This window comes from Petromyzon marinus, unplaced genomic scaffold, assembly GCF_048934315.1.
Source record: "Petromyzon marinus isolate PM22_M1 ecotype Great Lakes invasive population unplaced genomic scaffold, UKy_Petmar_22M1.pri1.0 PM_G_Scaffold_42, whole genome shotgun sequence".
NCBI classification, from domain to species: domain Eukaryota; kingdom Metazoa; phylum Chordata; class Hyperoartia; order Petromyzontiformes; family Petromyzontidae; genus Petromyzon; species Petromyzon marinus.
In genome coordinates this window covers 1701187-1728890 of record NW_027422994.1, presented here as the reverse complement: position 1 = coordinate 1728890, position 27704 = coordinate 1701187, and the positions used below count along the sequence as shown (strand labels likewise).

At 44.5% G+C, this 27704-nt stretch overlaps 1 protein-coding gene across 3 annotated transcripts in view; it reads right to left on the bottom strand.

The window, feature by feature from the left end:
• The window catches only part of LOC142917137 (uncharacterized), a 31113-nt gene extending 3613 nt beyond the window's left edge, over positions 1 to 27500 (bottom strand). The window contains exons 1-7 of one of the 3 annotated variants that reach the window (XM_076061841.1): positions 27303 to 27500; positions 24128 to 24268; positions 23895 to 23984; positions 23056 to 23148; positions 22768 to 22873; positions 21308 to 21474; positions 20165 to 20422 (exon numbers count right to left, since the gene is read on the bottom strand). In XM_076061841.1, coding sequence (XP_075917956.1) covers positions 20165 to 20422; positions 21308 to 21474; positions 22768 to 22873; positions 23056 to 23148; positions 23895 to 23984; positions 24128 to 24218 — 805 coding nt within the window. In that variant the 5' untranslated portion in view covers positions 24219 to 24268; positions 27303 to 27500. The remainder of the gene's footprint in view (positions 1 to 20164; positions 20423 to 21307; positions 21475 to 22767; positions 22874 to 23055; positions 23149 to 23894; positions 23985 to 24127; positions 24269 to 27302) is intronic. The other 2 variants (XM_076061842.1, XM_076061843.1) reach the window with 2 other exon arrangements.
• Between the last annotated feature and the right edge of the window lie 204 nt (positions 27501 to 27704).

The following is a 27704-nucleotide window of genomic DNA, read 5'->3' as shown; positions in this document are numbered from 1 at the left end:
TTTAACATTGAAGTCTATCGGAGCCTTTAACATTGAAGTCTATCGGAGCCTTTAACATTGAAGTCTATGGGAGCCTTTAACATTGAAGTCTATCGGAGCCTTTAACATTGAAGTCTGTGGGAGCCTTTAAAATTGATGACTGTGGGAGCCTTTAACATTGAAGTCTGTGGGAGCCTTTAACAGTGAAGTCTATGGGAGCCTTTAACATTGAAGTATATGGGAGCCTTTAACAGTGAAGTCTATGGGAGCCTTTAACATTGAAGTCTATGGGAGCCTTTAACATTGAAGTCTATGGGAGCCTTTAACATTGAAGTCTGTGGGAGCCTTTAACATTGAAGTCTGTGGGAGCCTTTAACATTGAAGTCTGTGGGAGCCTTTAACATTGAAGTCTGTGGGAGCCTTTAACATTGAAGTCTGTGGGAGCCTTTAACATTGAAGTCTATCGGAGCCTTTAACATTGAAGTCTATCGGAGCCTTTAACATTGAAGTCTATCAGAGCCTTTAACATTGAAGTCTATCGGAGCCTTTAACAGCCTTTAACATTGAAGTCTATGGGAGCCTTTAACATTGAAGTCTGTGGGAGCCTTTAACATTGAAGTCTGTGGGAGCCTTTAACATTGAAGTCTGTGGGAGCCTTTAACATTGAAGTCTGTGGGAGCCTTTAACATTGAAGTCTATCGGAGCCTTTAACATTGAAGTCTATCGGAGCCTTTAACATTGAAGTCTATCAGAGCCTTTAACATTGAAGTCTATCGGAGCCTTTAACAGCCTTTAACATTGAAGTCTATGGGAGCCTTTAACATTGAAGTCTGTGGGAGCCTTTAAAATTGATGTCTGTGGGAGCCTTTAACATTGAAGTCTGTGGGAGCCTTTAACAGTGAAGTCTATCAGAGCCTTTAACATTGAAGTCTATGGGAGCCTTTAACATTGAAGTCTGTGGGAGCCTTTAACATTGAAGTCTGTGGGAGCCTTTAACATTGAAGTCTGTGGGAGCCTTTAACATTGAAGTCTGTGGGATCCTTTAACATTGAAGCCTGTGGGAGCCTTTAACATTGAAGTCTATGGGAGCCTGTAACATTGAAGACTATGGGAGCCTTTAACATTGAAGTCTATCGGAGCCTTTAACATTGAACTCTATGGGAGCCTTTAACATTGAAGTCTATGGGAGCCTTTAACATTGAAGTCTGTGGGAGCCTTTAAAATTGATGTCTGTGGGAGCCATTAACATTGAAGTCTGTGGGAGCCTTTAACAGTGAAGTCTATGGGAGCCTTTAACAGTGAAGTCTATGGGAGCCTTTAACAGTGCAGTCTATGGGAGCCTTTAACAGTGAAGTCTATGGGAGCCTTTAACAGTGAAGTCTATGGGAGCCTTTAACAGTGAAGCCTATGGAAGCCTTTAACAGTGAAGTCTATGGGAGCCTTTAACAGTGAAGTCTATGGGAGCCTTTAACAGTGAAGTCTATGGGAGCCTTTAACATTGAAGTATATGGGAGCCTTTAACATTGAAGCCTATGGGAGCCTTTAATATTGAAGTATATGGGAGCCTTTAACATTGAAGTCTATGGGAGCCTTTAACATTGAAGTCTATGGGAGCCTTTAACATTGAAGTCTATGGGAGCCTTTAACATTGAAGTCTGTGGGAGCCTTTAACATTGAAGTCTGTGGGAGCCTTTAACATTGAAGTCTGTGGGAGCCTTTAACATTGAAGTCTGTGGGATCCTTTAACATTGAAGTCTGTGGGAGCCTTTAACATTGAAGTCTGTGGGAGCCTTTAACATTGAAGTATATGGGAGCCTGTAACATTGAAGACTATGGGAGCCTTTAACATTGAAGTCTATCGGAGCCTTTAACATTGAAGTCTATGGGAGCCTTTAACATTGAAGTCTATGGGAGCCTTTAACATTGAAGTCTGTGGGAGCCTTTAAAATTGATGTCTGTGGGAGCCTTTAACATTGAAGTCTGTGGGAGCCTTTAACAGTGAAGTCTATGGGAGCCTTTAACAGTGAAGTCTATGGGAGCCTTTAACAGTGAAGTCTATGGGAGCCTTTAACAGTGAAGTCTATGGGAGCCTTTAACAGTGAAGTCTATGGGAGCCTTTAACATTGAAGTCTTTGGGAGCCTTTAACATTGAAGTCTATGGGAGCCTTTAACATTGAAGTCTATGGGAGCCTTTAACAGTGAAGTCTATGGGAGCCTTTAACAGTGAAGTCTATGGGAGCCTTTAACATTGAAGTCTATCGGAGCCTTTAACATTGAAGTCTATCGGAGCCTTTAACATTGAAGTCTATGGGAGCCTTTAACATTGAAGTCTATCGGAGCCTTTAACATTGAAGTCTGTGGGAGCCTTTAAAATTGATGACTGTGGGAGCCTTTAACATTGAAGTCTGTGGGAGCCTTTAACAGTGAAGTCTATGGGAGCCTTTAACATTGAAGTATATGGGAGCCTTTAACAGTGAAGTCTATGGGAGCCTTTAACATTGAAGTCTATGGGAGCCTTTAACATTGAAGTCTGTGGGAGCCTTTAACATTGAAGTCTGTGGGAGCCTTTAACATTGAAGTCTATCAGAGCCTTTAACATTGAAGTCTATCGGAGCCTTTAACATTGAAGTCTATCAGAGCCTTTAACATTGAAGTCTATCGGAGCCTTTAACATTGAAGTCTATGGGAGCCTTTAACATTGAAGTCTATGGGAGCCTTTAACATTGAAGTCTGTGGGAGCCTTTAAAATTGATGTCTGTGGGAGCCTTTAACATTGAAGTCTGTGGGAGCCTTTAACATTGAAGTCTGTGGGAGCCTTTAACATTGAAGTCTGTGGGAGCCTTTAACATTGAAGTCTGTGGGAGCCTTTAACATTAAAGTCTGTGGGAGCCTTTAACAGTGAAGTCTATGGGAGCCTTTAACAGTGAAGTCTATGGGAGCCTTTAACAGTGAAGTCTATGGGAGCCTTTAACAGTGAAGTCTATGGGAGCCTTTAACAGTGAAGTCTATGGGAGCCTTTAACATTAAAGTCTATGGGAGCCTTTAACATTGAAGTCTATGGGAGCCTTTAACATTGAAGTCTATGGGAGCCTTTAACATTGAAGTCTATGGGAGCCTTTAACATTCAAGTCTATGGGAGCCTTTAACATTGAAGTCTGTGGGAGCCTTTAACATTGAAGTCTGTGGGAGCCTTTAACATTGAAGTATGTGGGAGCCTTTAACATTGAAGTCTGTGGGAGCCTTTAACATTGAAATCTGTGGGAGCCTTTAACATTGAAGTCTGTGGGAGCCTTTAACATTGAAGTCTATGGGAGCCTGCAACATTGAAGACTATGGGAGCCTTTAACATTGAAGTCTATCGGAGCCTTTAACATTGAAGTCTATCGGAGCCTTTAACATTGAAGTCTATGGGAGCCTTTAACATTGAAATATATGGGAGCCTTTAACATTGAAGCCTATGGGAGCCTTTAATATTGAAGTATATGGGAGCCTTTAACATTGAAGTATATGGGAGCCTTTAACATTGAAGACTATGGGAGCCTTTAACATGGAAGTCTATGGGAGCCTTTAACATTGAAGTCTATGGGAGCCTTTAACATTGAAGTCTATGGGAGCCTTTAACATTGAAGTCTATGGGAGCCTTTAACATTGAAGTCTATGGGAGCCTTTAACATTGAAGTCTATGGGAGCCTTTAACAGTGAAGTCTATGGGAGCCTTTAACATTGAAGTCTATGGGAGCCTTTAACATTGAAGACTATGGGAGCCTTTAACATTGAAGTCTATGGGAGCCTTTAACATTGAAGTCTATGGGAGCCTTTAACATTGAAGTCTATGGGAGCCTTTACCATTGAAGTCTGTGGGAGCCTTTAACATTGAAGTCTGTGGGAGCCTTTAACATTGAAGTCTGTGGGAGCCTTTAACATTGAAGTCTGTGGGAGCCTTTAACATTGAAGTCTGTGGAAGCCTTTAACATTGAAGTCTGTGGGAGCCTTTAACATTGAAGTCTATGGGAGCCTGTAACATTGAGGTCTATGGGAGCCTTTAACATTGAAGTCTATCGGAGCCTTTAACATTGAAGTCTATCGGAGCCTTTAACATTGAAGTCTATGGGAGCCTTTAACATTGGAGTCTATGGGAGCCTTTAACATTGAAGTCTGTGGGAGCCTTTAAAACTGATGTCTGTGGGAGCCTTTAACATTGAAGTCTGTGGGAGCCTTTAACAGTGCAGTCTATGGGAGCCTTTAACAGTGAAGTCTATGGGAGCCTTTAACAGTGCAGTCTATGGGAGCCTTTAACAGTGCAGTCTATGGGAGCCTTTAACAGTGAAGTCTATGGGAGCCTTTAACAGTGAAGTCTATGGGAGCCTTTAACAGTGAAGTCTATGGGAGCCTTTAACAGTGAAGTCTATGGGAGCCTTTAACAGTGAAGTCTATCGGAGCCTTTAACAGTGAAATCTATGGGAGCCTTTAACAGTGAAGTCTATGGGAGCCTTTAACGGTGAAGTCTATGGGAGCCTTTAACAGTGAAGTCTATGGGAGCCTTTAACAGTGAAGTCTATGGGAGCCTTTAACAGTGAAGTCTATGGGAGCCTTTAACAGTGAAGTCTATGGGAGCTTTTAACATTGAAGTCTATGGGAGCCTTTAACATTGAAGTATATGGGAGCCTTTAACATTGAAGTCTATGGGAGCCTTTAACATTGAAGTCTATGGGAGCCTTTAACATTGAAGTCTGTGGGAGCCTTTAACATTGAAGTCTGTGGGAGCCTTTAACATTGAAGTCTATGGGAGCCTGTGACATTGAAGTCTATGGGAGCCTTTAACATTGAAGTCTATCGGAGCCTTTAACATTGAAGTCTATGGGAGCCTTTAACATTGAAGTCTATGGGAGCCTTTAACATTGAAGTATATGGGAGCCTTTAACATTGAAGCCTATGGGAGCCTTTAATATTGAAGTATATGGGAGCCTTTAACATTGAAGTATATGGGAGCCTTTAACATTGAAGACTATGGGAGCCTTTAACATGGAAGTCTATGGGAGCCTTTAACATTGAAGTCTATGGGAGCCTTTAACATTGAAGTATGTCGGAGCCTTTAACATTGAAGTCTGTGGGAGCCTTTAACAGTGAAGTCTATGGGAGCCTTTAACAGTGAAGTCTATGGGAGCCTTTAACATTGAAGTCTATCGGAGCCTTTAACATTGAAGTCTATCGGAGCCTTTAACATTGAAGTCTATGGGAGCCTTTAACATTGAAGTCTATCGGAGCCTTTAACATTGAAGTCTGTGGGAGCCTTTAAAATTGATGACTGTGGGAGCCTTTAACATTGAAGTCTGTGGGAGCCTTTAACAGTGAAGTCTATGGGAGCCTTTAACATTGAAGTATATGGGAGCCTTTAACAGTGAAGTCTATGGGAGCCTTTAACATTGAAGTCTATGGGAGCCTTTAACATTGAAGTCTGTGGGAGCCTTTAACATTGAAGTCTGTGGGAGCCTTTAACATTGAAGTCTATCAGAGCCTTTAACATTGAAGTCTATCGGAGCCTTTAACATTGAAGTCTATCAGAGCCTTTAACATTGAAGTCTATCGGAGCCTTTAACATTGAAGTCTATGGGAGCCTTTAACATTGAAGTCTATGGGAGCCTTTAACATTGAAGTCTGTGGGAGCCTTTAAAATTGATGTCTGTGGGAGCCTTTAACATTGAAGTCTGTGGGAGCCTTTAACAGTGAAGTCTATCGGAGCCTTTAACATTGAAGTCTATGGGAGCCTTTAACATTGAAGTCTGTGGGAGCCTTTAACATTGAAGTCTGTGGGAGCCTTTAACATTGAAGTCTGTGGGAGCCTTTAACATTGAAGTCTGTGGGATCCTTTAACATTGAAGCCTGTGGGAGCCTTTAACATTGAAGTCTATGGGAGCCTGTAACATTGAAGACTATGGGAGCCTTTAACATTGAAGTCTATCGGAGCCTTTAACATTGAACTCTATGGGAGCCTTTAACATTGAAGTCTATGGGAGCCTTTAACATTAAAGTCTGTGGGAGCCTTTAAAATTGATGTCTGTGGGAGCCATTAACATTGAAGTCTGTGGGAGCCTTTAACAGTGAAGTCTATGGGAGCCTTTAACAGTGAAGTCTATGGGAGCCTTTAACAGTGCAGTCTATGGGAGCCTTTAACAGTGAAGTCTATGGGAGCCTTTAACAGTGAAGTCTATGGGAGCCTTTAACAGTGAAGCCTATGGGAGCCTTTAACAGTGAAGTCTATGGGAGCCTTTAACAGTGAAGTCTATGGGAGCCTTTAACAGTGAAGTCTATGGGAGCCTTTAACATTGAAGTATATGGGAGCCTTTAACATTGAAGCCTATGGGAGCCTTTAATATTGAAGTATATGGGAGCCTTTAACATTGAAGTCTATGGGAGCCTTTAACATTGAAGTCTATGGGAGCCTTTAACATTGAAGTCTATGGGAGCCTTTAACATTGAAGTCTGTGGGAGCCTTTAACATTGAAGTCTGTGGGAGCCTTTAACATTGAAGTCTGTGGGAGCCTTTAACATTGAAGTCTGTGGGATCCTTTAACATTGAAGTCTGTGGGAGCCTTTAACATTGAAGTCTGTGGGAGCCTTTAACATTGAAGTATATGGGAGCCTGTAACATTGAAGACTATGGGAGCCTTTAACATTGAAGTCTATCGGAGCCTTTAACATTGAAGTCTATGGGAGCCTTTAACATTGAAGTCTGTGGGAGCCTTTAAAATTGATGTCTGTGGGAGCCTTTAACATTGAAGTCTGTGGGAGCCTTTAACAGTGAAGTCTGTGGGAGCCTTTAACATTAAAGTCTGTGGGAGCCTTTAACAGTGAAGTCTATGGGAGCCTTTAACAGTGAAGTCTATGGGAGCCTTTAACAGTGAAGTCTATGGGAGCCTTTAACAGTGAAGTCTATGGGAGCCTTTAACATTGAAGTCTATGGGAGCCTTTAACATTGAAGTCTATGGGAGCCTTTAACATTGAAGTCTATGGGAGCCTTTAACATTGAAGTCTATGGGAGCCTTTAACATTCAAGTCTATGGGAGCCTTTAACATTGAAGTCTGTGGGAGCCTTTAATATTGAAGTCTGTGGGAGCCTTTAACATTGAAGTATGTGGGAGCCTTTAACATTGAAGTCTGTGGGAGCCTTTAACATTGAAGTCTGTGGGAGCCTTTAACATTGAAGTCTGTGGGAGCCTTTAACATTGAAGTCTATGGGAGCCTGCAACATTGAAGACTATGGGAGCCTTTAACATTGAAGTCTATCGGAGCCTTTAACATTGAAGTCTATCGGAGCCTTTAACATTGAAGTCTATGGGAGCCTTTAACATTGAAGTATATGGGAGCCTTTAACATTGAAGCCTATGGGAGCCTTTAATATTGAAGTATATGGGAGCCTTTAACATTGAAGTATATGGGAGCCTTTAACATTGAAGACTATGGGAGCCTTTAACATGGAAGTCTATGGGAGCCTTTAACATTGAAGTCTATGGGAGCCTTTAACATTGAAGTCTATGGGAGCCTTTAACATTGAAGTCTATGGGAGCCTTTAACATTGAAGTCTATGGGAGCCTTTAACATTGAAGTCTATGGGAGCCTTTAACAGTGAAGTCTATGGGAGCCTTTAACATTGAAGTCTATGGGAGCCTTTAACATTGAAGACTATGGGAGCCTTTAACATTGAAGTCTATGGGAGCCTTTAACATTGAAGTCTATGGGAGCCTTTAACATTGAAGTCTATGGGAGCCTTTACCATTGAAGTCTGTGGGAGCCTTTAACATTGAAGTCTGTGGGAGCCTTTAACATTGAAGTCTGTGGGAGCCTTTAACATTGAAGTCTGTGGGAGCCTTTAACATTGAAGTCTGTGGGAGCCTTTAACATTGAAGTCTGTGGGAGCCTTTAACATTGAAGTCTATGGGAGCCTGTAACATTGAGGTCTATGGGAGCCTTTAACATTGAAGTCTATCGGAGCCTTTAACATTGAAGTCTATCGGAGCCTTTAACATTGAAGTCTATGGGAGCCTTTAACATTGGAGTCTATGGGAGCCTTTAACATTGAAGTCTGTGGGAGCCTTTAAAACTGATGTCTGTGGGAGCCTTTAACATTGAAGTCTGTGGGAGCCTTTAACAGTGCAGTCTATGGGAGCCTTTAACAGTGAAGTCTATGGGAGCCTTTAACAGTGCAGTCTATGGGAGCCTTTAACAGTGCAGTCTATGGGAGCCTTTAACAGTGAAGTCTATGGGAGCCTTTAACAGTGAAGTCTATGGGAGCCTTTAACAGTGAAGTCTATGGGAGCCTTTAACAGTGAAGTCTATGGGAGCCTTTATCAGTGAAGTCTATCGGAGCCTTTAACAGTGAAATCTATGGGAGCCTTTAACAGTGAAGTCTATGGGAGCCTTTAACAGTGAAGTCTATGGGAGCCTTTAACAGTGAAGTCTATGGGAGCCTTTAACAGTGAAGTCTATGGGAGCCTTTAACAGTGAAGTCTATGGGAGCCTTTAACAGTGAAGTCTATGGGAGCTTTTAACATTGAAGTCTATGGGAGCCTTTAACATTGAAGTCTATGGGAGCCTTTAACATTGAAGTCTATGGGAGCCTTTAACATTGAAGTCTATGGGAGCCTTTAACATTGAAGTCTGTGGGAGCCTTTAACATTGAAGTCTGTGGGAGCCTTTAACATTGAAGTCTATGGGAGCCTGTGACATTGAAGTCTATGGGAGCCTTTAACATTGAAGTCTATCGGAGCCTTTAACATTGAAGTCTATGGGAGCCTTTAACATTGAAGTCTATGGGAGCCTTTAACATTGAAGTATATGGGAGCCTTTAACATTGAAGCCTATGGGAGCCTTTAATATTGAAGTATATGGGAGCCTTTAACATTGAAGTATATGGGAGCCTTTAACATTGAAGACTATGGGAGCCTTTAACATGGAAGTCTATGGGAGCCTTTAACATTGAAGTCTATGGGAGCCTTTAACATTGAAGTATGTCGGAGCCTTTAACATTGAAGTCTGTGGGAGCCTTTAACAGTGAAGTCTATGGGAGCCTTTAACAGTGAAGTCTATGGGAGCCTTTAACATTGAAGACTATGGGAGCCTTTAACATTGAAGTCTATGGGAGCCTTTAACATTGAAGACTATGGGAGCCTTTAACATTGAAGTCTATGGGAGCCTTTAACATTGAAGCCTATGGGAGCCTTTAATATTGAAGTATATGGGAGCCTTTAACATTGAAGTATATGGGAGCCTTTAACATTGAAGACTATGGGAGCCTTTAACATGGAAGTCTATGGGAGCCTTTAACATTGAAGTCTATGGGAGCCTTTAACATTGAAGTCTGTCGGAGCCTTTAACATTGAAGTCTGTGGGAGCCTTTAACAGTGCAGTCTATGGGAGCCTTTAACAGTGAAGTCTATGGGAGCCTTTAACAGTGAAGTCTATGGGAGCCTTTAACAGTGAAGCCTATGGGAGCCTTTAACATTGAAGTCTGTGGGAGCCTTTAACAGTGCAGTCTATGGGAGCCTTTAACAGTGAAGTCTATGGGAGCCTTTAACAGTGCAGTCTATGGGAGCCTTTAACAGTGCAGTCTATGGGAGCCTTTAACAGTGAAGTCTATGGGAGCATTTAACAGTGAAGTCTATGGGAGCCTTTAACAGTGAAGTCTATGGGAGCCTTTAACAGTGCAGTCTATGGGAGCCTTTAACAGTGAAGTCTATGGGAGCCTTTAACAGTGAAGTCTATGGGAGCCTTTAACAGTGAAGTCTATGGGAGCCTTTAACAGTGAAGTCTATGGGAGCCTTTAACAGTGAAGTCTATCGGAGCCTTTAACAGTGAAATCTATGGGAGCCTTTAACAGTGAAGTCTATGGGAGCCTTTAACAGTGAAGTCTATGGGAGCCTTTAACAGTGAAGTCTATGGGAGCCTTTAACAGTGAAGTCTATGGGAGCCTTTAACAGTGAAGTCTATGGGAGCCTTTAACAGTGAAGTCTATGGGAGCCTTTAACATTGAAGTCTATGGGAGCCTTTAACATTGAAGTCTATGGGAGCCTTTAACATTGAAGTCTATTGGAGCCTTTAACATTGAAGTCTATGGGAGCCTTTAACATTGGAGTCTATGGGAGCCTTTAACATTGAAGTCTGTGGGAGCCTTTAAAACTGATGTCTGTGGGAGCCTTTAACATTGAAGTCTGTGGGAGCCTTTAACAGTGCAGTCTATGGGAGCCTTTAACAGTGAAGTCTATGGGAGCCTTTAACAGTGCAGTCTATGGGAGCCTTTAACAGTGCAGTCTATGGGAGCCTTTAACAGTGAAGTCTATGGGAGCCTTTAACAGTGAAGTCTATGGGAGCCTTTAACAGTGAAGTCTATGGGAGCCTTTAACAGTGAAGTCTATGGGAGCCTTTAACAGTGAAGTCTATGGGAGCCTTTAACAGTGAAGTCTATGGGAGCCTTTAACAGTGAAGTCTATGGGAGCCTTTAACATTGAAGTCTATGGGAGCCTTTAACATTGAAGTCTATGGGAGCCTTTAACATTGAAGTCTATGGGAGCCTTTAACATTGAAGTCTATGGGAGCCTTTAACATTGAAGTATATGGGAGCCTTTAACATTGAAGCCTATGGGAGCCTTTAATATTGAAGTATATGGGAGCCTTTAACATTGAAGTATATGGAAGCCTTTAACATTGAAGACTATGGGAGCCTTTAACATGGAAGTCTATGGGAGCCTTTAACATTGAAGTCTATGGGAGCCTTTAACATTGAAGTCTGTCGGAGCCTTTAACATGGAAGTCTGTGGGAGCCTTTAACAGTGAAGTCTATGGGAGTCTTTAACAGTGAAGTCTATGGGAGCCTTTAACATTGAAGACTATGGGAGCCTTTAACATTGAAGTCTATGGGAGCCTTTAACATTGAAGACTATGGGAGCCTTTAACATTGAAGTCTATGGGAGCCTTTAACATTGAAGCCTATGGGAGCCTTTAATATTGAAGTATATGGGAGCCTTTAACATTGAAGTATATGGGAGCCTTTAACATTGAAGACTATGGGAGCCTTTAACATGGAAGTCTATGGGAGCCTTTAACATTGAAGTCTATGGGAGCCTTTAACATTGAAGTCTGTCAGAGCCTTTAACATTGAAGTCTGTGGGAGCCTTTAACATTGAAGTCTGTGGGAGCCTTTAACATTGAAGTCTGTGGAAGCCTTTAACATTGAAGTCTGTGGGAGCCTTTAACATTGAAGTCTATGGGAGCCTGTAACATTGAGGTCTATGGGAGCCTTTAACATTGAAGTCTATCGGAGCCTTTAACATTGAAGTCTATCGGAGCCTTTAACATTGAAGTCTATGGGAGCCTTTAACATTGGAGTCTATGGGAGCCTTTAACATTGAAGTCTGTGGGAGCCTTTAACATTGAAGTCTGTGGGAGCCTTTAACATTGAAGTCTGTGGAAGCCTTTAACATTGAAGTCTGTGGGAGCCTTTAACATTGAAGTCTATGGGAGCCTGTAACATTGAGGTCTATGGGAGCCTTTAACATTGAAGTCTATCGGAGCCTTTAACATTGAAGTCTATCGGAGCCTTTAACATTGAAGTCTATGGGAGCCTTTAACATTGGAGTCTATGGGAGCCTTTAACATTGAAGTCTGTGGGAGCCTTTAAAACTGATGTCTGTGGGAGCCTTTAACATTGAAGTCTGTGGGAGCCTTTAACAGTGCAGTCTATGGGAGCCTTTAACAGTGAAGTCTATGGGAGCCTTTAACAGTGCAGTCTATGGGAGCCTTTAACAGTGCAGTCTATGGGAGCCTTTAACAGTGAAGTCTATGGGAGCCTTTAACAGTGAAGTCTATGGGAGCCTTTAACAGTGAAGTCTATGGGAGCCTTTAACAGTGAAGTCTATGGGAGCCTTTAACAGTGAAGTCTATCGGAGCCTTTAACAGTGAAATCTATGGGAGCCTTTAACAGTGAAGTCTATGGGAGCCTTTAACGGTGAAGTCTATGGGAGCCTTTAACAGTGAAGTCTATGGGAGCCTTTAACAGTGAAGTCTATGGGAGCCTTTAACAGTGAAGTCTATGGGAGCCTTTAACAGTGAAGTCTATGGGAGCTTTTAACATTGAAGTCTATGGGAGCCTTTAACATTGAAGTATATGGGAGCCTTTAACATTGAAGTCTATGGGAGCCTTTAACATTGAAGTCTATGGGAGCCTTTAACATTGAAGTCTGTGGGAGCCTTTAACATTGAAGTCTGTGGGAGCCTTTAACATTGAAGTCTATGGGAGCCTGTGACATTGAAGTCTATGGGAGCCTTTAACATTGAAGTCTATCGGAGCCTTTAACATTGAAGTCTATGGGAGCCTTTAACATTGAAGTCTATGGGAGCCTTTAACATTGAAGTATATGGGAGCCTTTAACATTGAAGCCTATGGGAGCCTTTAATATTGAAGTATATGGGAGCCTTTAACATTGAAGTATATGGGAGCCTTTAACATTGAAGACTATGGGAGCCTTTAACATGGAAGTCTATGGGAGCCTTTAACATTGAAGTCTATGGGAGCCTTTAACATTGAAGTATGTCGGAGCCTTTAACATTGAAGTCTGTGGGAGCCTTTAACAGTGAAGTCTATGGGAGCCTTTAACAGTGAAGTCTATGGGAGCCTTTAACATTGAAGTCTATCGGAGCCTTTAACATTGAAGTCTATCGGAGCCTTTAACATTGAAGTCTATGGGAGCCTTTAACATTGAAGTCTATCGGAGCCTTTAACATTGAAGTCTGTGGGAGCCTTTAAAATTGATGACTGTGGGAGCCTTTAACATTGAAGTCTGTGGGAGCCTTTAACAGTGAAGTCTATGGGAGCCTTTAACATTGAAGTATATGGGAGCCTTTAACAGTGAAGTCTATGGGAGCCTTTAACATTGAAGTCTATGGGAGCCTTTAACATTGAAGTCTGTGGGAGCCTTTAACATTGAAGTCTGTGGGAGCCTTTAACATTGAAGTCTATCAGAGCCTTTAACATTGAAGTCTATCGGAGCCTTTAACATTGAAGTCTATCAGAGCCTTTAACATTGAAGTCTATCGGAGCCTTTAACATTGAAGTCTATGGGAGCCTTTAACATTGAAGTCTATGGGAGCCTTTAACATTGAAGTCTGTGGGAGCCTTTAAAATTGATGTCTGTGGGAGCCTTTAACATTGAAGTCTGTGGGAGCCTTTAACAGTGAAGTCTATCGGAGCCTTTAACATTGAAGTCTATGGGAGCCTTTAACATTGAAGTCTGTGGGAGCCTTTAACATTGAAGTCTGTGGGAGCCTTTAACATTGAAGTCTGTGGGAGCCTTTAACATTGAAGTCTGTGGGATCCTTTAACATTGAAGCCTGTGGGAGCCTTTAACATTGAAGTCTATGGGAGCCTGTAACATTGAAGACTATGGGAGCCTTTAACATTGAAGTCTATCGGAGCCTTTAACATTGAACTCTATGGGAGCCTTTAACATTGAAGTCTATGGGAGCCTTTAACATTGAAGTCTGTGGGAGCCTTTAAAATTGATGTCTGTGGGAGCCATTAACATTGAAGTCTGTGGGAGCCTTTAACAGTGAAGTCTATGGGAGCCTTTAACAGTGAAGTCTATGGGAGCCTTTAACAGTGCAGTCTATGGGAGCCTTTAACAGTGAAGTCTATGGGAGCCTTTAACAGTGAAGTCTATGGGAGCCTTTAACAGTGAAGCCTATGGGAGCCTTTAACAGTGAAGTCTATGGGAGCCTTTAACAGTGAAGTCTATGGGAGCCTTTAACAGTGAAGTCTATGGGAGCCTTTAACATTGAAGTATATGGGAGCCTTTAACATTGAAGCCTATGGGAGCCTTTAATATTGAAGTATATGGGAGCCTTTAACATTGAAGTCTATGGGAGCCTTTAACATTGAAGTCTATGGGAGCCTTTAACATTGAAGTCTATGGGAGCCTTTAACATTGAAGTCTGTGGGAGCCTTTAACATTGAAGTCTGTGGGAGCCTTTAACATTGAAGTCTGTGGGAGCCTTTAACATTGAAGTCTGTGGGATCCTTTAACATTGAAGTCTGTGGGAGCCTTTAACATTGAAGTCTGTGGGAGCCTTTAACATTGAAGTATATGGGAGCCTGTAACATTGAAGACTATGGGAGCCTTTAACATTGAAGTCTATCGGAGCCTTTAACATTGAAGTCTATGGGAGCCTTTAACATTGAAGTCTATGGGAGCCTTTAACATTGAAGTCTGTGGGAGCCTTTAAAATTGATGTCTGTGGGAGCCTTTAACATTGAAGTCTGTGGGAGCCTTTAACAGTGAAGTCTATGGGAGCCTTTAACAGTGAAGTCTATGGGAGCCTTTAACAGTGAAGTCTATGGGAGCCTTTAACAGTGAAGTCTATGGGAGCCTTTAACAGTGAAGTCTATGGGAGCCTTTAACATTGAAGTCTTTGGGAGCCTTTAACATTGAAGTCTATGGGAGCCTTTAACATTGAAGTCTATGGGAGCCTTTAACATTGAAGTCTATGGGATCCTTTAACATTGAAGTCTATGGGAGCCTTTAACATTGAAGTCTGTGGGAGCCTTTAACATTGAAGTCTGTGGGAGCCTTTAACATTGAAGTCTGTGGGAGCCTTTAACATTGAAGTCTGTGGGAGCCTTTAACATTGAAGTCTGTGGGAGCCTTTAACATTAAAGTCTGTGGGAGCCTTTAACAGTGAAGTCTATGGGAGCCTTTAACAGTGAAGTCTATGGGAGCCTTTAACAGTGAAGTCTATGGGAGCCTTTAACAGTGAAGTCTATGGGAGCCTTTAACAGTGAAGTCTATGGGAGCCTTTAACATTGAAGTCTATGGGAGCCTTTAACATTGAAGTCTATGGGAGCCTTTAACATTGAAGTCTATGGGAGCCTTTAACATTGAAGTCTATGGGAGCCTTTAACATTCAAGTCTATGGGAGCCTTTAACATTGAAGTCTGTGGGAGCCTTTAATATTGAAGTCTGTGGGAGCCTTTAACATTGAAGTATGTGGGAGCCTTTAACATTGAAGTCTGTGGGAGCCTTTAACATTGAAGTCTGTGGGAGCCTTTAACATTGAAGTCTGTGGGAGCCTTTAACATTGAAGTCTATGGGAGCCTGCAACATTGAAGACTATGGGAGCCTTTAACATTGAAGTCTATCGGAGCCTTTAACATTGAAGTCTATCGGAGCCTTTAACATTGAAGTCTATGGGAGCCTTTAACATTGAAGTATATGGGAGCCTTTAACATTGAAGCCTATGGGAGCCTTTAATATTGAAGTATATGGGAGCCTTTAACATTGAAGTATATGGGAGCCTTTAACATTGAAGACTATGGGAGCCTTTAACATGGAAGTCTATGGGAGCCTTTAACATTGAAGTCTATGGGAGCCTTTAACATTGAAGTCTATGGGAGCCTTTAACATTGAAGTCTATGGGAGCCTTTAACATTGAAGTCTATGGGAGCCTTTAACATTGAAGTCTATGGGAGCCTTTAACAGTGAAGTCTATGGGAGCCTTTAACATTGAAGTCTATGGGAGCCTTTAACATTGAAGACTATGGGAGCCTTTAACATTGAAGTCTATGGGAGCCTTTAACATTGAAGTCTATGGGAGCCTTTAACATTGAAGTCTATGGGAGCCTTTACCATTGAAGTCTGTGGGAGCCTTTAACATTGAAGTCTGTGGGAGCCTTTAACATTGAAGTCTGTGGGAGCCTTTAACATTGAAGTCTGTGGGAGCCTTTAACATTGAAGTCTGTGGGAGCCTTTAACATTGAAGTCTGTGGGAGCCTTTAACATTGAAGTCTATGGGAGCCTGTAACATTGAGGTCTATGGGAGCCTTTAACATTGAAGTCTATCGGAGCCTTTAACATTGAAGTCTATCGGAGCCTTTAACATTGAAGTCTATGGGAGCCTTTAACATTGGAGTCTATGGGAGCCTTTAACATTGAAGTCTGTGGGAGCCTTTAAAACTGATGTCTGTGGGAGCCTTTAACATTGAAGTCTGTGGGAGCCTTTAACAGTGCAGTCTATGGGAGCCTTTAACAGTGAAGTCTATGGGAGCCTTTAACAGTGCAGTCTATGGGAGCCTTTAACAGTGCAGTCTATGGGAGCCTTTAACAGTGAAGTCTATGGGAGCCTTTAACAGTGAAGTCTATGGGAGCCTTTAACAGTGAAGTCTATGGGAGCCTTTAACAGTGAAGTCTATGGGAGCCTTTATCAGTGAAGTCTATCGGAGCCTTTAACAGTGAAATCTATGGGAGCCTTTAACAGTGAAGTCTATGGGAGCCTTTAACAGTGAAGTCTATGGGAGCCTTTAACAGTGAAGTCTATGGGAGCCTTTAACAGTGAAGTCTATGGGAGCCTTTAACAGTGAAGTCTATGGGAGCCTTTAACAGTGAAGTCTATGGGAGCTTTTAACATTGAAGTCTATGGGAGCCTTTAACATTGAAGTCTATGGGAGCCTTTAACATTGAAGTCTATGGGAGCCTTTAACATTGAAGTCTATGGGAGCCTTTAACATTGAAGTCTGTGGGAGCCTTTAACATTGAAGTCTGTGGGAGCCTTTAACATTGAAGTCTATGGGAGCCTGTGACATTGAAGTCTATGGGAGCCTTTAACATTGAAGTCTATCGGAGCCTTTAACATTGAAGTCTATGGGAGCCTTTAACATTGAAGTCTATGGGAGCCTTTAACATTGAAGTATATGGGAGCCTTTAACATTGAAGCCTATGGGAGCCTTTAATATTGAAGTATATGGGAGCCTTTAACATTGAAGTATATGGGAGCCTTTAACATTGAAGACTATGGGAGCCTTTAACATGGAAGTCTATGGGAGCCTTTAACATTGAAGTCTATGGGAGCCTTTAACATTGAAGTATGTCGGAGCCTTTAACATTGAAGTCTGTGGGAGCCTTTAACAGTGAAGTCTATGGGAGCCTTTAACAGTGAAGTCTATGGGAGCCTTTAACATTGAAGACTATGGGAGCCTTTAACATTGAAGTCTATGGGAGCCTTTAACATTGAAGACTATGGGAGCCTTTAACATTGAAGTCTATGGGAGCCTTTAACATTGAAGCCTATGGGAGCCTTTAATATTGAAGTATATGGGAGCCTTTAACATTGAAGTATATGGGAGCCTTTAACATTGAAGACTATGGGAGCCTTTAACATGGAAGTCTATGGGAGCCTTTAACATTGAAGTCTATGGGAGCCTTTAACATTGAAGTCTGTCGGAGCCTTTAACATTGAAGTCTGTGGGAGCCTTTAACAGTGCAGTCTATGGGAGCCTTTAACAGTGAAGTCTATGGGAGCCTTTAACAGTGAAGTCTATGGGAGCCTTTAACAGTGAAGCCTATGGGAGCCTTTAACATTGAAGTCTGTGGGAGCCTTTAACAGTGCAGTCTATGGGAGCCTTTAACAGTGAAGTCTATGGGAGCCTTTAACAGTGCAGTCTATGGGAGCCTTTAACAGTGCAGTCTATGGGAGCCTTTAACAGTGAAGTCTATGGGAGCATTTAACAGTGAAGTCTATGGGAGCCTTTAACAGTGAAGTCTATGGGAGCCTTTAACAGTGCAGTCTATGGGAGCCTTTAACAGTGAAGTCTATGGGAGCCTTTAACAGTGAAGTCTATGGGAGCCTTTAACAGTGAAGTCTATGGGTGCCTTTAACAGTGAAGTCTATGGGAGCCTTTAACAGTGAAGTCTATCGGAGCCTTTAACAGTGAAATCTATGGGAGCCTTTAACAGTGAAGTCTATGGGAGCCTTTAACAGTGAAGTCTATGGGAGCCTTTAACAGTGAAGTCTATGGGAGCCTTTAACAGTGAAGTCTATGGGAGCCTTTAACAGTGAAGTCTATGGGAGCCTTTAACAGTGAAGTCTATGGGAGCCTTTAACATTGAAGTCTATGGGAGCCTTTAACATTGAAGTCTATGGGAGCCTTTAACATTGAAGTCTATTGGAGCCTTTAACATTGAAGTCTATGGGAGCCTTTAACATTGGAGTCTATGGGAGCCTTTAACATTGAAGTCTGTGGGAGCCTTTAAAACTGATGTCTGTGGGAGCCTTTAACATTGAAGTCTGTGGGAGCCTTTAACAGTGCAGTCTATGGGAGCCTTTAACAGTGAAGTCTATGGGAGCCTTTAACAGTGCAGTCTATGGGAGCCTTTAACAGTGCAGTCTATGGGAGCCTTTAACAGTGAAGTCTATGGGAGCCTTTAACAGTGAAGTCTATGGGAGCCTTTAACAGTGAAGTCTATGGGAGCCTTTAACAGTGAAGTCTATGGGAGCCTTTAACAGTGAAGTCTATGGGAGCCTTTAACAGTGAAGTCTATGGGAGCATTTAACAGTGAAGTCTATGGGAGCCTTTAACATTGAAGTCTATGGGAGCCTTTAACATTGAAGTCTATGGGAGCCTTTAACATTGAAGTCTATGGGAGCCTTTAACATTGAAGTCTATGGGAGCCTTTAACATTGAAGTATATGGGAGCCTTTAACATTGAAGCCTATGGGAGCCTTTAATATTGAAGTATATGGGAGCCTTTAACATTGAAGTATATGGAAGCCTTTAACATTGAAGACTATGGGAGCCTTTAACATGGAAGTCTATGGGAGCCTTTAACATTGAAGTCTATGGGAGCCTTTAACATTGAAGTCTGTCGGAGCGTTTAACATGGAAGTCTGTGGGAGCCTTTAACAGTGAAGTCTATGGGAGTCTTTAACAGTGAAGTCTATGGGAGCCTTTAACATTGAAGACTATGGGAGCCTTTAACATTGAAGTCTATGGGAGCCTTTAACATTGAAGACTATGGGAGCCTTTAACATTGAAGTCTATGGGAGCCTTTAACATTGAAGCCTATGGGAGCCTTTAATATTGAAGTATATGGGAGCCTTTAACATTGACGTATATGGGAGCCTTTAACATTGAAGACTATGGGAGCCTTTAACATGGAAGTCTATGGGAGCCTTTAACATTGAAGTCTATGGGAGCCTTTAACATTGAAGTCTGTCAGAGCCTTTAACATTGAAGTCTGTGGGAGCCTTTAACAGTGAAGTCTATGGGAGCCTTTAACAGTGAAGTCTATGGGAGCCTTTAACATTGAAGACTATGGGAGCCTTTAACATTGAAGTATATGGGAGCCTTTAACATTGAAGACTATGGGAGCCTTTAACATTGAAGTCTATGGGAGCCTTTGACATTGAAGTCTATGGGAACCTTTAACATTGAAGTCTATGGGAGCCTTTAACATTGAAGACTATGGGAGCCTTTAACATTGAAGTCTATGGGAGCCTTTAACATTGAAGTCTATGGGAGCCTTTAACATTGAAGTCTATGGGAGTATTTAACATTGAAGTCTATGGGAGCCTTTAACATTGAAGTCTATGGGAGCCTTTAACATTGAAGTCTATGGGAGCCTTTAACATTGAAGTCTATGGGAGCCTTTAACATTGAAGCCTATGGGAGCCTTTAATATTGAAGTATATGGGAACCTTTAACATTGAAGTATATGGGAGCCTTTAACATTGAAGACTATGGGAGCCTTTAACATGGAAGTCTATGGGAGCCTTTAACATCGAAGTCTATGGGAGCCTTTAACATTGAAGTCTGTCGGAGCCTTTAATATTGAAGCCTGTGGGAGCCTTTAACAGTGAAGTCTATGGGAGCCTTTAACAGTGAAGTCTATGGGAGCCTTTAACATTGAAGACTATGGGAGCCTTTAACATTGAAGTCTATGGGAGCCTTTAACATTGAAGACTATGGGAGCCTTTAACATTGAAGTCCATGGGAGCCTTTAACATTGAAGTCTATGGGAGCCTTTAACATTGAAGACTATGGGAGCCTTTAACATTGAAGTCTATGGGAGCCTTTAACATTGAAGTCTATGGGAGCCTTTAACATTGAAGTCTATGGGAGTCTTTAACATTGAAGTCTATGGGAGCCTTTAACATTGAAGTCTATGGGAGCCTTTAACATTGAATCCAAGCATGAATGGAGCAAGCACTTGGGAACCCGAGCAGCCAATGGAGATTCACGGGGTGGCCAGAAACCCAGTTTTTTTAAAACCCAGGACTTTCCGCGCCGCCGACCTCATTGGGCTGACCACGGCCATTTGCATCGTCAGGGTGGACAGACGATCCAAGCCGCCGCCCTCCCGCGTACCTGGCGAGGTAGCTAACAGCTCGTCGTCGTCATCCTCGCCATCGTCAGCACCGCCGTCACGGCCGCTACCGGCGTTGGGGGCCGATGGCGAGGACGTAGAGGCCTCCTTGCCATCGTCCTGGCCCTCCTCCTCGTCCTCCTCGTCCTCGTCCTCCTTGTCCTCGTCCTCCTCCTCGTCCTCCTCCTCGTCCTCCTCGTCCTCCTCCTCGTCCCCCTCCTCCTCCTCCTCCTCGTCCTCCTCCTCACCGTCCGACGCCACTGTGGGGGTGGTTGTGGGGGTGATGGTGGTGGTAGTTAATGGTGGTGGTGGTGGCGGCGGCGGGTGTAGCGGTCTACGCCGCGCTACGCCGCGCTACGAACCCGGCCGAACCCAAGTTCGATTCCCGCTCACGGCCACCAACACGCGGTGATGATTATCTGAACCCGTCTTGGGCCTCCCCTAGGTCGACTCGGCCTCAAACGAGCACCCGGCGCGGTGTGTGGCGAACATCGCCAGCACCGGGGAGACAAAGGCGGTCGGGCGTGGCGCTGGCCACCCACCCCCTCGTGCGCCGTGCCGGCCTTCACAGGTGCTACTTGCTAACAGCGCTTGCCCCTTCGGCCTGTTGAGGCTACACCAGACGTGGGCAATGTACGGCCCCCGGGCCTTCTAGGGCCCGTTGGGCTTTTTAATCTGGCCCGCCGAACTTGTCCAAATATTATTATTATTAAATTAAATTTTACCTTTCTCCTGTAATGCCCCCATTTCCCCATTAGACGGCGCTGTTTTCACGATGTTTGATCAGTCACGTTACGACATGTTTTTGTATTGTTCAGATTCGTGCAATTTGTTAAATTGCCTTGCAAATAAATGCTTTGCTACCTGTTAAAGGCCAAATCCTTTCACGTAATGATTTTTAACACGCCATTTATATTTAGTTCACACAAACACTCCATCCATCTGTTCCTGGCCCGGCCCCTCTGTCAAATTTTAGAACGCACTGTGGCTCGCGAGTCAAAACATTTGCCTACCCCTGGGCTACACGGTGGGGGATCTTCGTCTTCGATGGCGGCGGTTGCGGTGCGGCAGCGGTTAACGGCTCGGCGCCGGATCGGAGAGGAATTCCGGCCGGCGGGTTTGTTGCCGGCGGCGACTTTGCTCACCTTCCACGGAGAGGTGCGCCCGCAGCTGGCCGGTGTTCAGGTTGTTGATGGCGAAGCAGGTGTAAGTGTTCGAGTCCTCGCGCCGCAAGTCCACGATGTGAAGGGTGCCATTCTCGAAGATCTGGAAGCGCTCGCCCTCAACATTCAAGCTCTGGTAGTTCCTGAACCTGGCGGTGCGCGGGAAGGCGTGGGGGGCGTGGGGGGCGTGGGGGGCGTGAACCGTTGAGGTTTGACGGCGATGCCGTCGGGGGATTTGAGATCCGGGGTCGGCTGCTTCGCGAGACGCGGAGGCGAACGTCCCGGGGGACGTTGGGGCGGCGAGGTTCACGCGGCCCTCCGCCGCGTTGAGTGCCCCTCTCTCGCTCTCTCGCTCTGAGCCACGTCTGCGTGGCGGCCATCGACAGTCGCCCTACCCCGCCCCCGCGCGCGCGAAATTATAAATGTTAGCCTATGGGAGCCTTTAACATTGAAGCCTATGCGAGCCTTTGACATTGAAGTCTATGGGAGCCTTTGACATTGAAGTCTATGGGAGCCTTTAACAGTGAAGTCTATGGGAGCCTTTAACATTGAAGTCTATGGGAGCCTTTAACATTGAAGCCTATGGGAGCCTTTAACATTGAAGTCTATGGGAGCCTTTGACATTGAAGTCTATGGGAGCCTTTGACATTGAAGTCTATGGGAGCCTTTAACAGTGAAGTCTATGGGAGCCTTTAACATTGAAGTCTATGGAAGCCTTTAACATTGAAGTCTATGGGAGCCTTTAACATTGAAGCATATGGGAGCCTTTAACATTGATGCCTATGGGAGCCTTTAACATTGAAGTCTATGGGAGCCTTTAACATTGAAGTCTATGGGAGCCTTTAACATTGAAGTCTGTGGGAGCCTTTAACATTGAAGTCTATGGGAGCCTTTAACATTGAAGTCTATGGGTGCCTTTAACATTGAAGTCTATGGGAGCCTTTAACATTGAAGTCTATGGGAGCCTTTAACAGTGAAGTCTATGGGAGCCTTTAGCATTGAAGTCTATGGGAGTGTTCTATGTTGAACTTCTTTCGCTCCGTACGTGGCCAGCCATGCAAACCCGCTGGCGGCATTCCAAAACAGACTCGGCTCTCGTGCCTCTGATTAGCACGGTTGGCCACATAGGGTGCGAAAGAAGTTCAGGGCACGTACACATACAGAGAGACCCACAGACACCCAGATCCACGGAGGCACAGATTAGCACGGTTGGCCACGTAGGGTGCGAAAGAAGTTCAGGGCACGTACAGCCCTCGCGACAGGGAGCTTCGAGGCGCGTCGTCAGGGCCGTCGTTTGCGACATGGCCGGGTAGCTTCTGAAAAACAGCTGCACGGCTCGGTGGGCATCAGGCGGTGAAATAAACAAAAAGAGTCTCCAGCGAGCGGAGAGCGAGAGGAGAGGCGGAGAGGGACGGACGCTCAGGCGCGGCGTTCGGTCTCACCACAGGATGGTGGCGGGCGGCCACACCGAGCACTCCATGTACACCGCCTCTCCCTCTCTCGCCCTGTACATCCTGTCTTGCTCCGACAGCATCGACGGGGGGTTGGCTGTGTGAGGCGGTGGTGGGGGGGGGGGGCAGAGACAGCGAGCGGGCAGAGGTCGCTCCCGAGGGTGGGGGGGGGGGGGGTCGCTCCGGGCCGAGCAAGTACTTGCAGTGTTGCACCTTAACAAACTGCGTACTCAACTGGGCCCTGTACGTGTGTGTGTATGTGATGTCGCAACCGTGCACCTTTCCGTCGTGTTTCCGGAGGTTGCTGCTTTGCTGCATACACCTGATGTGAGCTTCTTTGGTACCGTATGTGGCCAGAGATGATAACCGCAGCTGCGGGCGAAAATACAGCAGAGTGTTAGTAGGGTCTCTGTGTGAGTAGTGTGTGGGTCTCTGTGTGAGTAGTGTGTGGGTCTCTGTGTGAGTAGTATGTGGGTCTCTGTGTGAGTAGTGTGTGGGTCTCTGTGTGAGTAGTGTGTGGGTCTCTGTGTGAGTAGTATGTGGGTCTCTGTGTGAGTAGTGTGTGGGTCTCTGTGTGAGTAGTGTGTGGATCTCTGTGTGAGTAGTGTGTGGGTCTCTGTGTGAGTAGTCTGTGGGTCTCTGTGTGAGTAGTGTGTGGGTCTCTGTGTGAGTAGTGTGTGGGTCTCTGTGTGAGTAGTCTGTGGGTCTCTGTGTGAGTAGTCTATGGGTATCTCTGTGAGTAGTGTGTGGGTCTCTGTGTGAGTAGTCTGTGGGTCTCTGTGTGAGTAGTGTGTGGGTCTCTGTGTGAGTAGTCTGTGGGTCTCTCTGTTAGTAGTGCGTGGGTCTCTGTGTGAGTAGTCTGTGGGTCTCTGTGTGAGTAGACTGTGGGTCTCTGTGTGAGTAGTGTGTGGGTCTCTGTGTGAGTAGTGTGTGGGTCTCTGTGTGAGTAGTGTGTGGGTCTCTGTGTGTGAGTAGTGTGTGGTTCTCTCTGTGTGAGTAGTGTGTGGGTCTCTCTGTGTGAGTAGTGTGTGGGTCTCTGTGTGAGTAGTATTTGTGTCTCTGTGTGAGACCCACAGAAACCCACACACTACTCACACAGAGACCCACACACTACTCACACAGATACCCACAAGTGTTTCGAGTACTCGGCCCCGCTTGAACGTCGAAGTGCTTCGTTGAAGCCATCATTTGCAAGAGCCGGGGCGCTTCTGAAAAAAATAAGAGCCACGAAGCTCAGTGGGCATTGCCTGGTGAAGTCAAAAGTGTCGAGTTTAATCGATGGCCTTTAGTGGGAGTAGCTTTGAGAGGGGGCATCGTCTCAAGTGGGGTAGCGGCGCTGTTTGCTACTCACGGTCAAGCGGCAGGGCGAAGGGGTTGTGACGGTCGCCCAGCACAACGATCAGCAAGGCCACTAAACGGGTGGTGGTGTGGAAAGCCTCCATTGGGGGGGGGGGGGTGGCAGATGGTCGGCCTGGAGGCTTCCTTCACTTGGCTAGGAGGGGTGAAGGGGAGGGAGTAGGAGGAGCAGTGGAAATGATATTTATTTAGACTGCAAGAGGAGGAATCCAAAGCGCTACGAAGCTCTTTTTGTCACAGATGTCCAGCTGTGGCACTGGGTCAAAACATGACAACAAACACTAAACAAAAACACGGCGTGAGTGCAGAGTTACAGGAAGAGTAAACAAATCACTTTAAAAAAATCTATACTAATAAAAGTAACCAATGTTTAATGTTGCCACGTGAAGCACACCACCGTGCTACATAGCTCTTTTTAAGAAGAGACCTGGCCCACAAATAGTGGGCTGATATCAAGTGGACATTCAGGGCAAAATACTCTAAACGCGTGGCGTTTCGGAATGTGGAGGGGAAAAAACCGGAGGACTCGGGGAGAGAAATCCACGCGGCCGCGGGGCGCGAGAAACGTCAACTCCAAAGATACAGCAGGGAGTGTCAGGGTCGGTATCAAACCCCACGACCTCCTGTGCACCAGGTGACAACCATGCCGGGTTAAAGACCTCCTCCTTCACAAGGGACAATTGGATGCATGCCTAAGGCTCCCTCGTTGATGGACACGTTCCTCCTGCGTTGAGCAAAATGTTTAGGTTCTCATCGTTTCGCAGAGGCTGCATTTTTTGCCACCGCAGAAAACGAACGTTGGGGGAAACGCCTCCTCACATCGGACTCTTTGTTTTTTGTTCGCTAAAGTCACGTAGGTAAAAAAATCAATAAAATAAATAAATTTTAAAAACAACTCAATTAAAATCACGACGTTTCGGAGGCAGTAGCACAAGCTTCCGTCTTGAGGTGGAAACCATCACGGTAAAAATTGCTACATCAAGTGAAGAGAACTCTAAGCCAATTCTAGATTTAAAGCTTTCGTGACTGCAAGGATCCATACTCTTTGGTTCTATTCGGTAAAGTCACGTGGGTAAAAAATAAAACAACAAAAATCACGACGTTTCGGCCACAACACAAGCGGCCTTCATCAGGTGAAGGGATCAGGCTGTCTCGAGGGCAGCACTGGAGTGAAACACAGCCACGCTCAGACCGTGGACAGCTTAAAGGTCGCGGTCTGAGCATGGCTGTGTTTCACTCCAGCGCTGTCCTCGAGACAGCCTGATCCTTTCACCTGATGAAGGTCGCTTGTGTTGTGGCCGAAACGTCGTGATTTTTGTTTTATTTTTTACCTACGTGACTTTACCGAATAGAACCAAAGAGGAACTCTAAGACACCCGAGATTGTATACAGGTTAAGGGGGGGGAGAGACAAGAAGGGCCGTGGGGGGGGGCTAAGTTAAGCCGCCTTCTGTTATGCTGCAGGGGGTTGGGGACGGAGAGATGGCCGTGTGCAGGTTGAAGAGCATTACACACGTGAACCAGAGGCAGGAGGCAGTAGTTAAGCTGACAAACTGGTTGCCTTGCAGAGCATACTGCTGTAAACTATAAGGCTGCTAAAGTTTAACTTGGGTTTAACTTTATTTTTTTTACCTCCGCGACTTTACCGAAAATAAGCCAGAGTATGAATCCTTGCACATCACGAAAGCTTCAAATCTAGCGCCTCACATCGTGTTAGTTTGGCACCGATGTTCGTGCTGATTGTTTTAAACTAGATCAATAAAACAACATTGATTACACCCCCAGCTCAGGTTTTTTTTCCCATCAATGAAACAGCCCCTGAAGTGAGAGCACCTTCCAGGATAGAAACCAACACTGCCGCACGTCTGTCCAAGAGCTGTGTAAAAAAACAATTGAGTTGAAAAAAATGTCAAGCCGACAGGGAAAGGGGCTCCTGGCAACTTTGACCGCCAGCCAGGTCGATGTATTGGTAATGAGAATGTGCAATTTGTTTTATCCTTGGAAACACGGACTATGAATAAAACGAGATATTCTTAGCTCTTTCGGTAAAGTCACGTTGAAGGGAAACAATAAAATAATAATATATATAAAACAATAAAAATTCTCACGACGTTTCGACCATAACACAAACGGTCGTCATCAGGTCGAATTGTCGTGAGAATTTTTATTGTTTTATATATTTTATTGTTTCCCTTCAACGTGACTTTACCGAAAGAGCTAAGAATATGAATTACTGCAGTCACGAAAGCTTTAAATCTAAATTTAAAACGAGATACTCGCAGAGTTTACGCTTCTGAATGTGCACTTGTTCAAGCGATTCACTCGGTCTAAGAGGCAGACGCACAGTAAATTATTGGGCGGCACTTTGTAAGCTCCTAAGGTAGACAAAGCGAGCTTGAACACGACGCGCTCGAGTGAAGTCTTTGAGCGACGCATAGTTCATAGTTCATTTATTTGGTATAGCCCTGTGAGCCATTCGGCTCTTGAATCGGGTGCAACCGCAACAAACAAAAAACATGAACAAGAAAACATCTTAAAGTGATTACGTGACTGTGCAAACAGAAAATACAGGAAAAAAATATCAAAATATTCCTGAAATAGCACCGTACACCAACGCTGTGTGCAAAAATCCCAGTGGGATGCAAGTCAAATAACAACAACAACCACAAGACAACTAAGATTAAAGCCATCAGTCTAACTCCGTACTACAATAAACAAAAACATGGCCAAAACAATTTTTTTCGAAATCACCAAAATAAAAGCCATAAATGCAATGTAACAGTGATCATAGGGAGTGTGACCGAATTTTTAACAATAAACTACATAAATAAATTATAACACCAAAATCTAGAGCCATAATTTAGGCCACTGAATAGCAGTGGCAGCTAGGGTTCTACAACTCCTCTAGAGCACATTGACACGCGTGCATTGCAAATAATTCAAGTTTAAAACACGCAGCAAAGATTCGTTACAAAGGCCTAGCGGCAGCCTTCACGCATCCTTTGGAAGCTTGCTAACCCACAACATAACCTAGAGACCATCTTCCAGGTCTCTATGGAGACCATCGCATGACAGCGGCATCTGTAGCCGGCCAAAGTGCCGCCTCGGCCGGCTGGGCAATCTAGCCGAGACCGGTGACACTCCCGGAATAGGCCTCAACGCGGCACTCACCAGCGCAACGCTGCGTAGGTGTCTGGGGAGGGGGTCTTAAGCTATATCCTCCTTCGTGGTGAGGTTATAAACAAAACAATGTCCTCGTGTGGTCGTGGTGGAGGAGGAGATTCGACGTTCCGTGCCTCGAATCACAGGCAGGCGACTCGGTGGGGCTGTTATCACGTGAGGCCTTAGCAGGGCGCTTTTATAAATCGTAGTGCGGATAGGCGAACACGCAGTGCGAGCGAGGCTCAGATTCTGTAGAACTGATAAACACTGCCCATAGACTCAGCACTGCCCATAGACTCAACACTGCCCATAGACTCAACACTGCCCATAGACTCAACACTGCACCATAGACTCAACACTGCCCATAGACTCAAGACTGCACCATAGACTCAGAACTGCACCATAGACTCA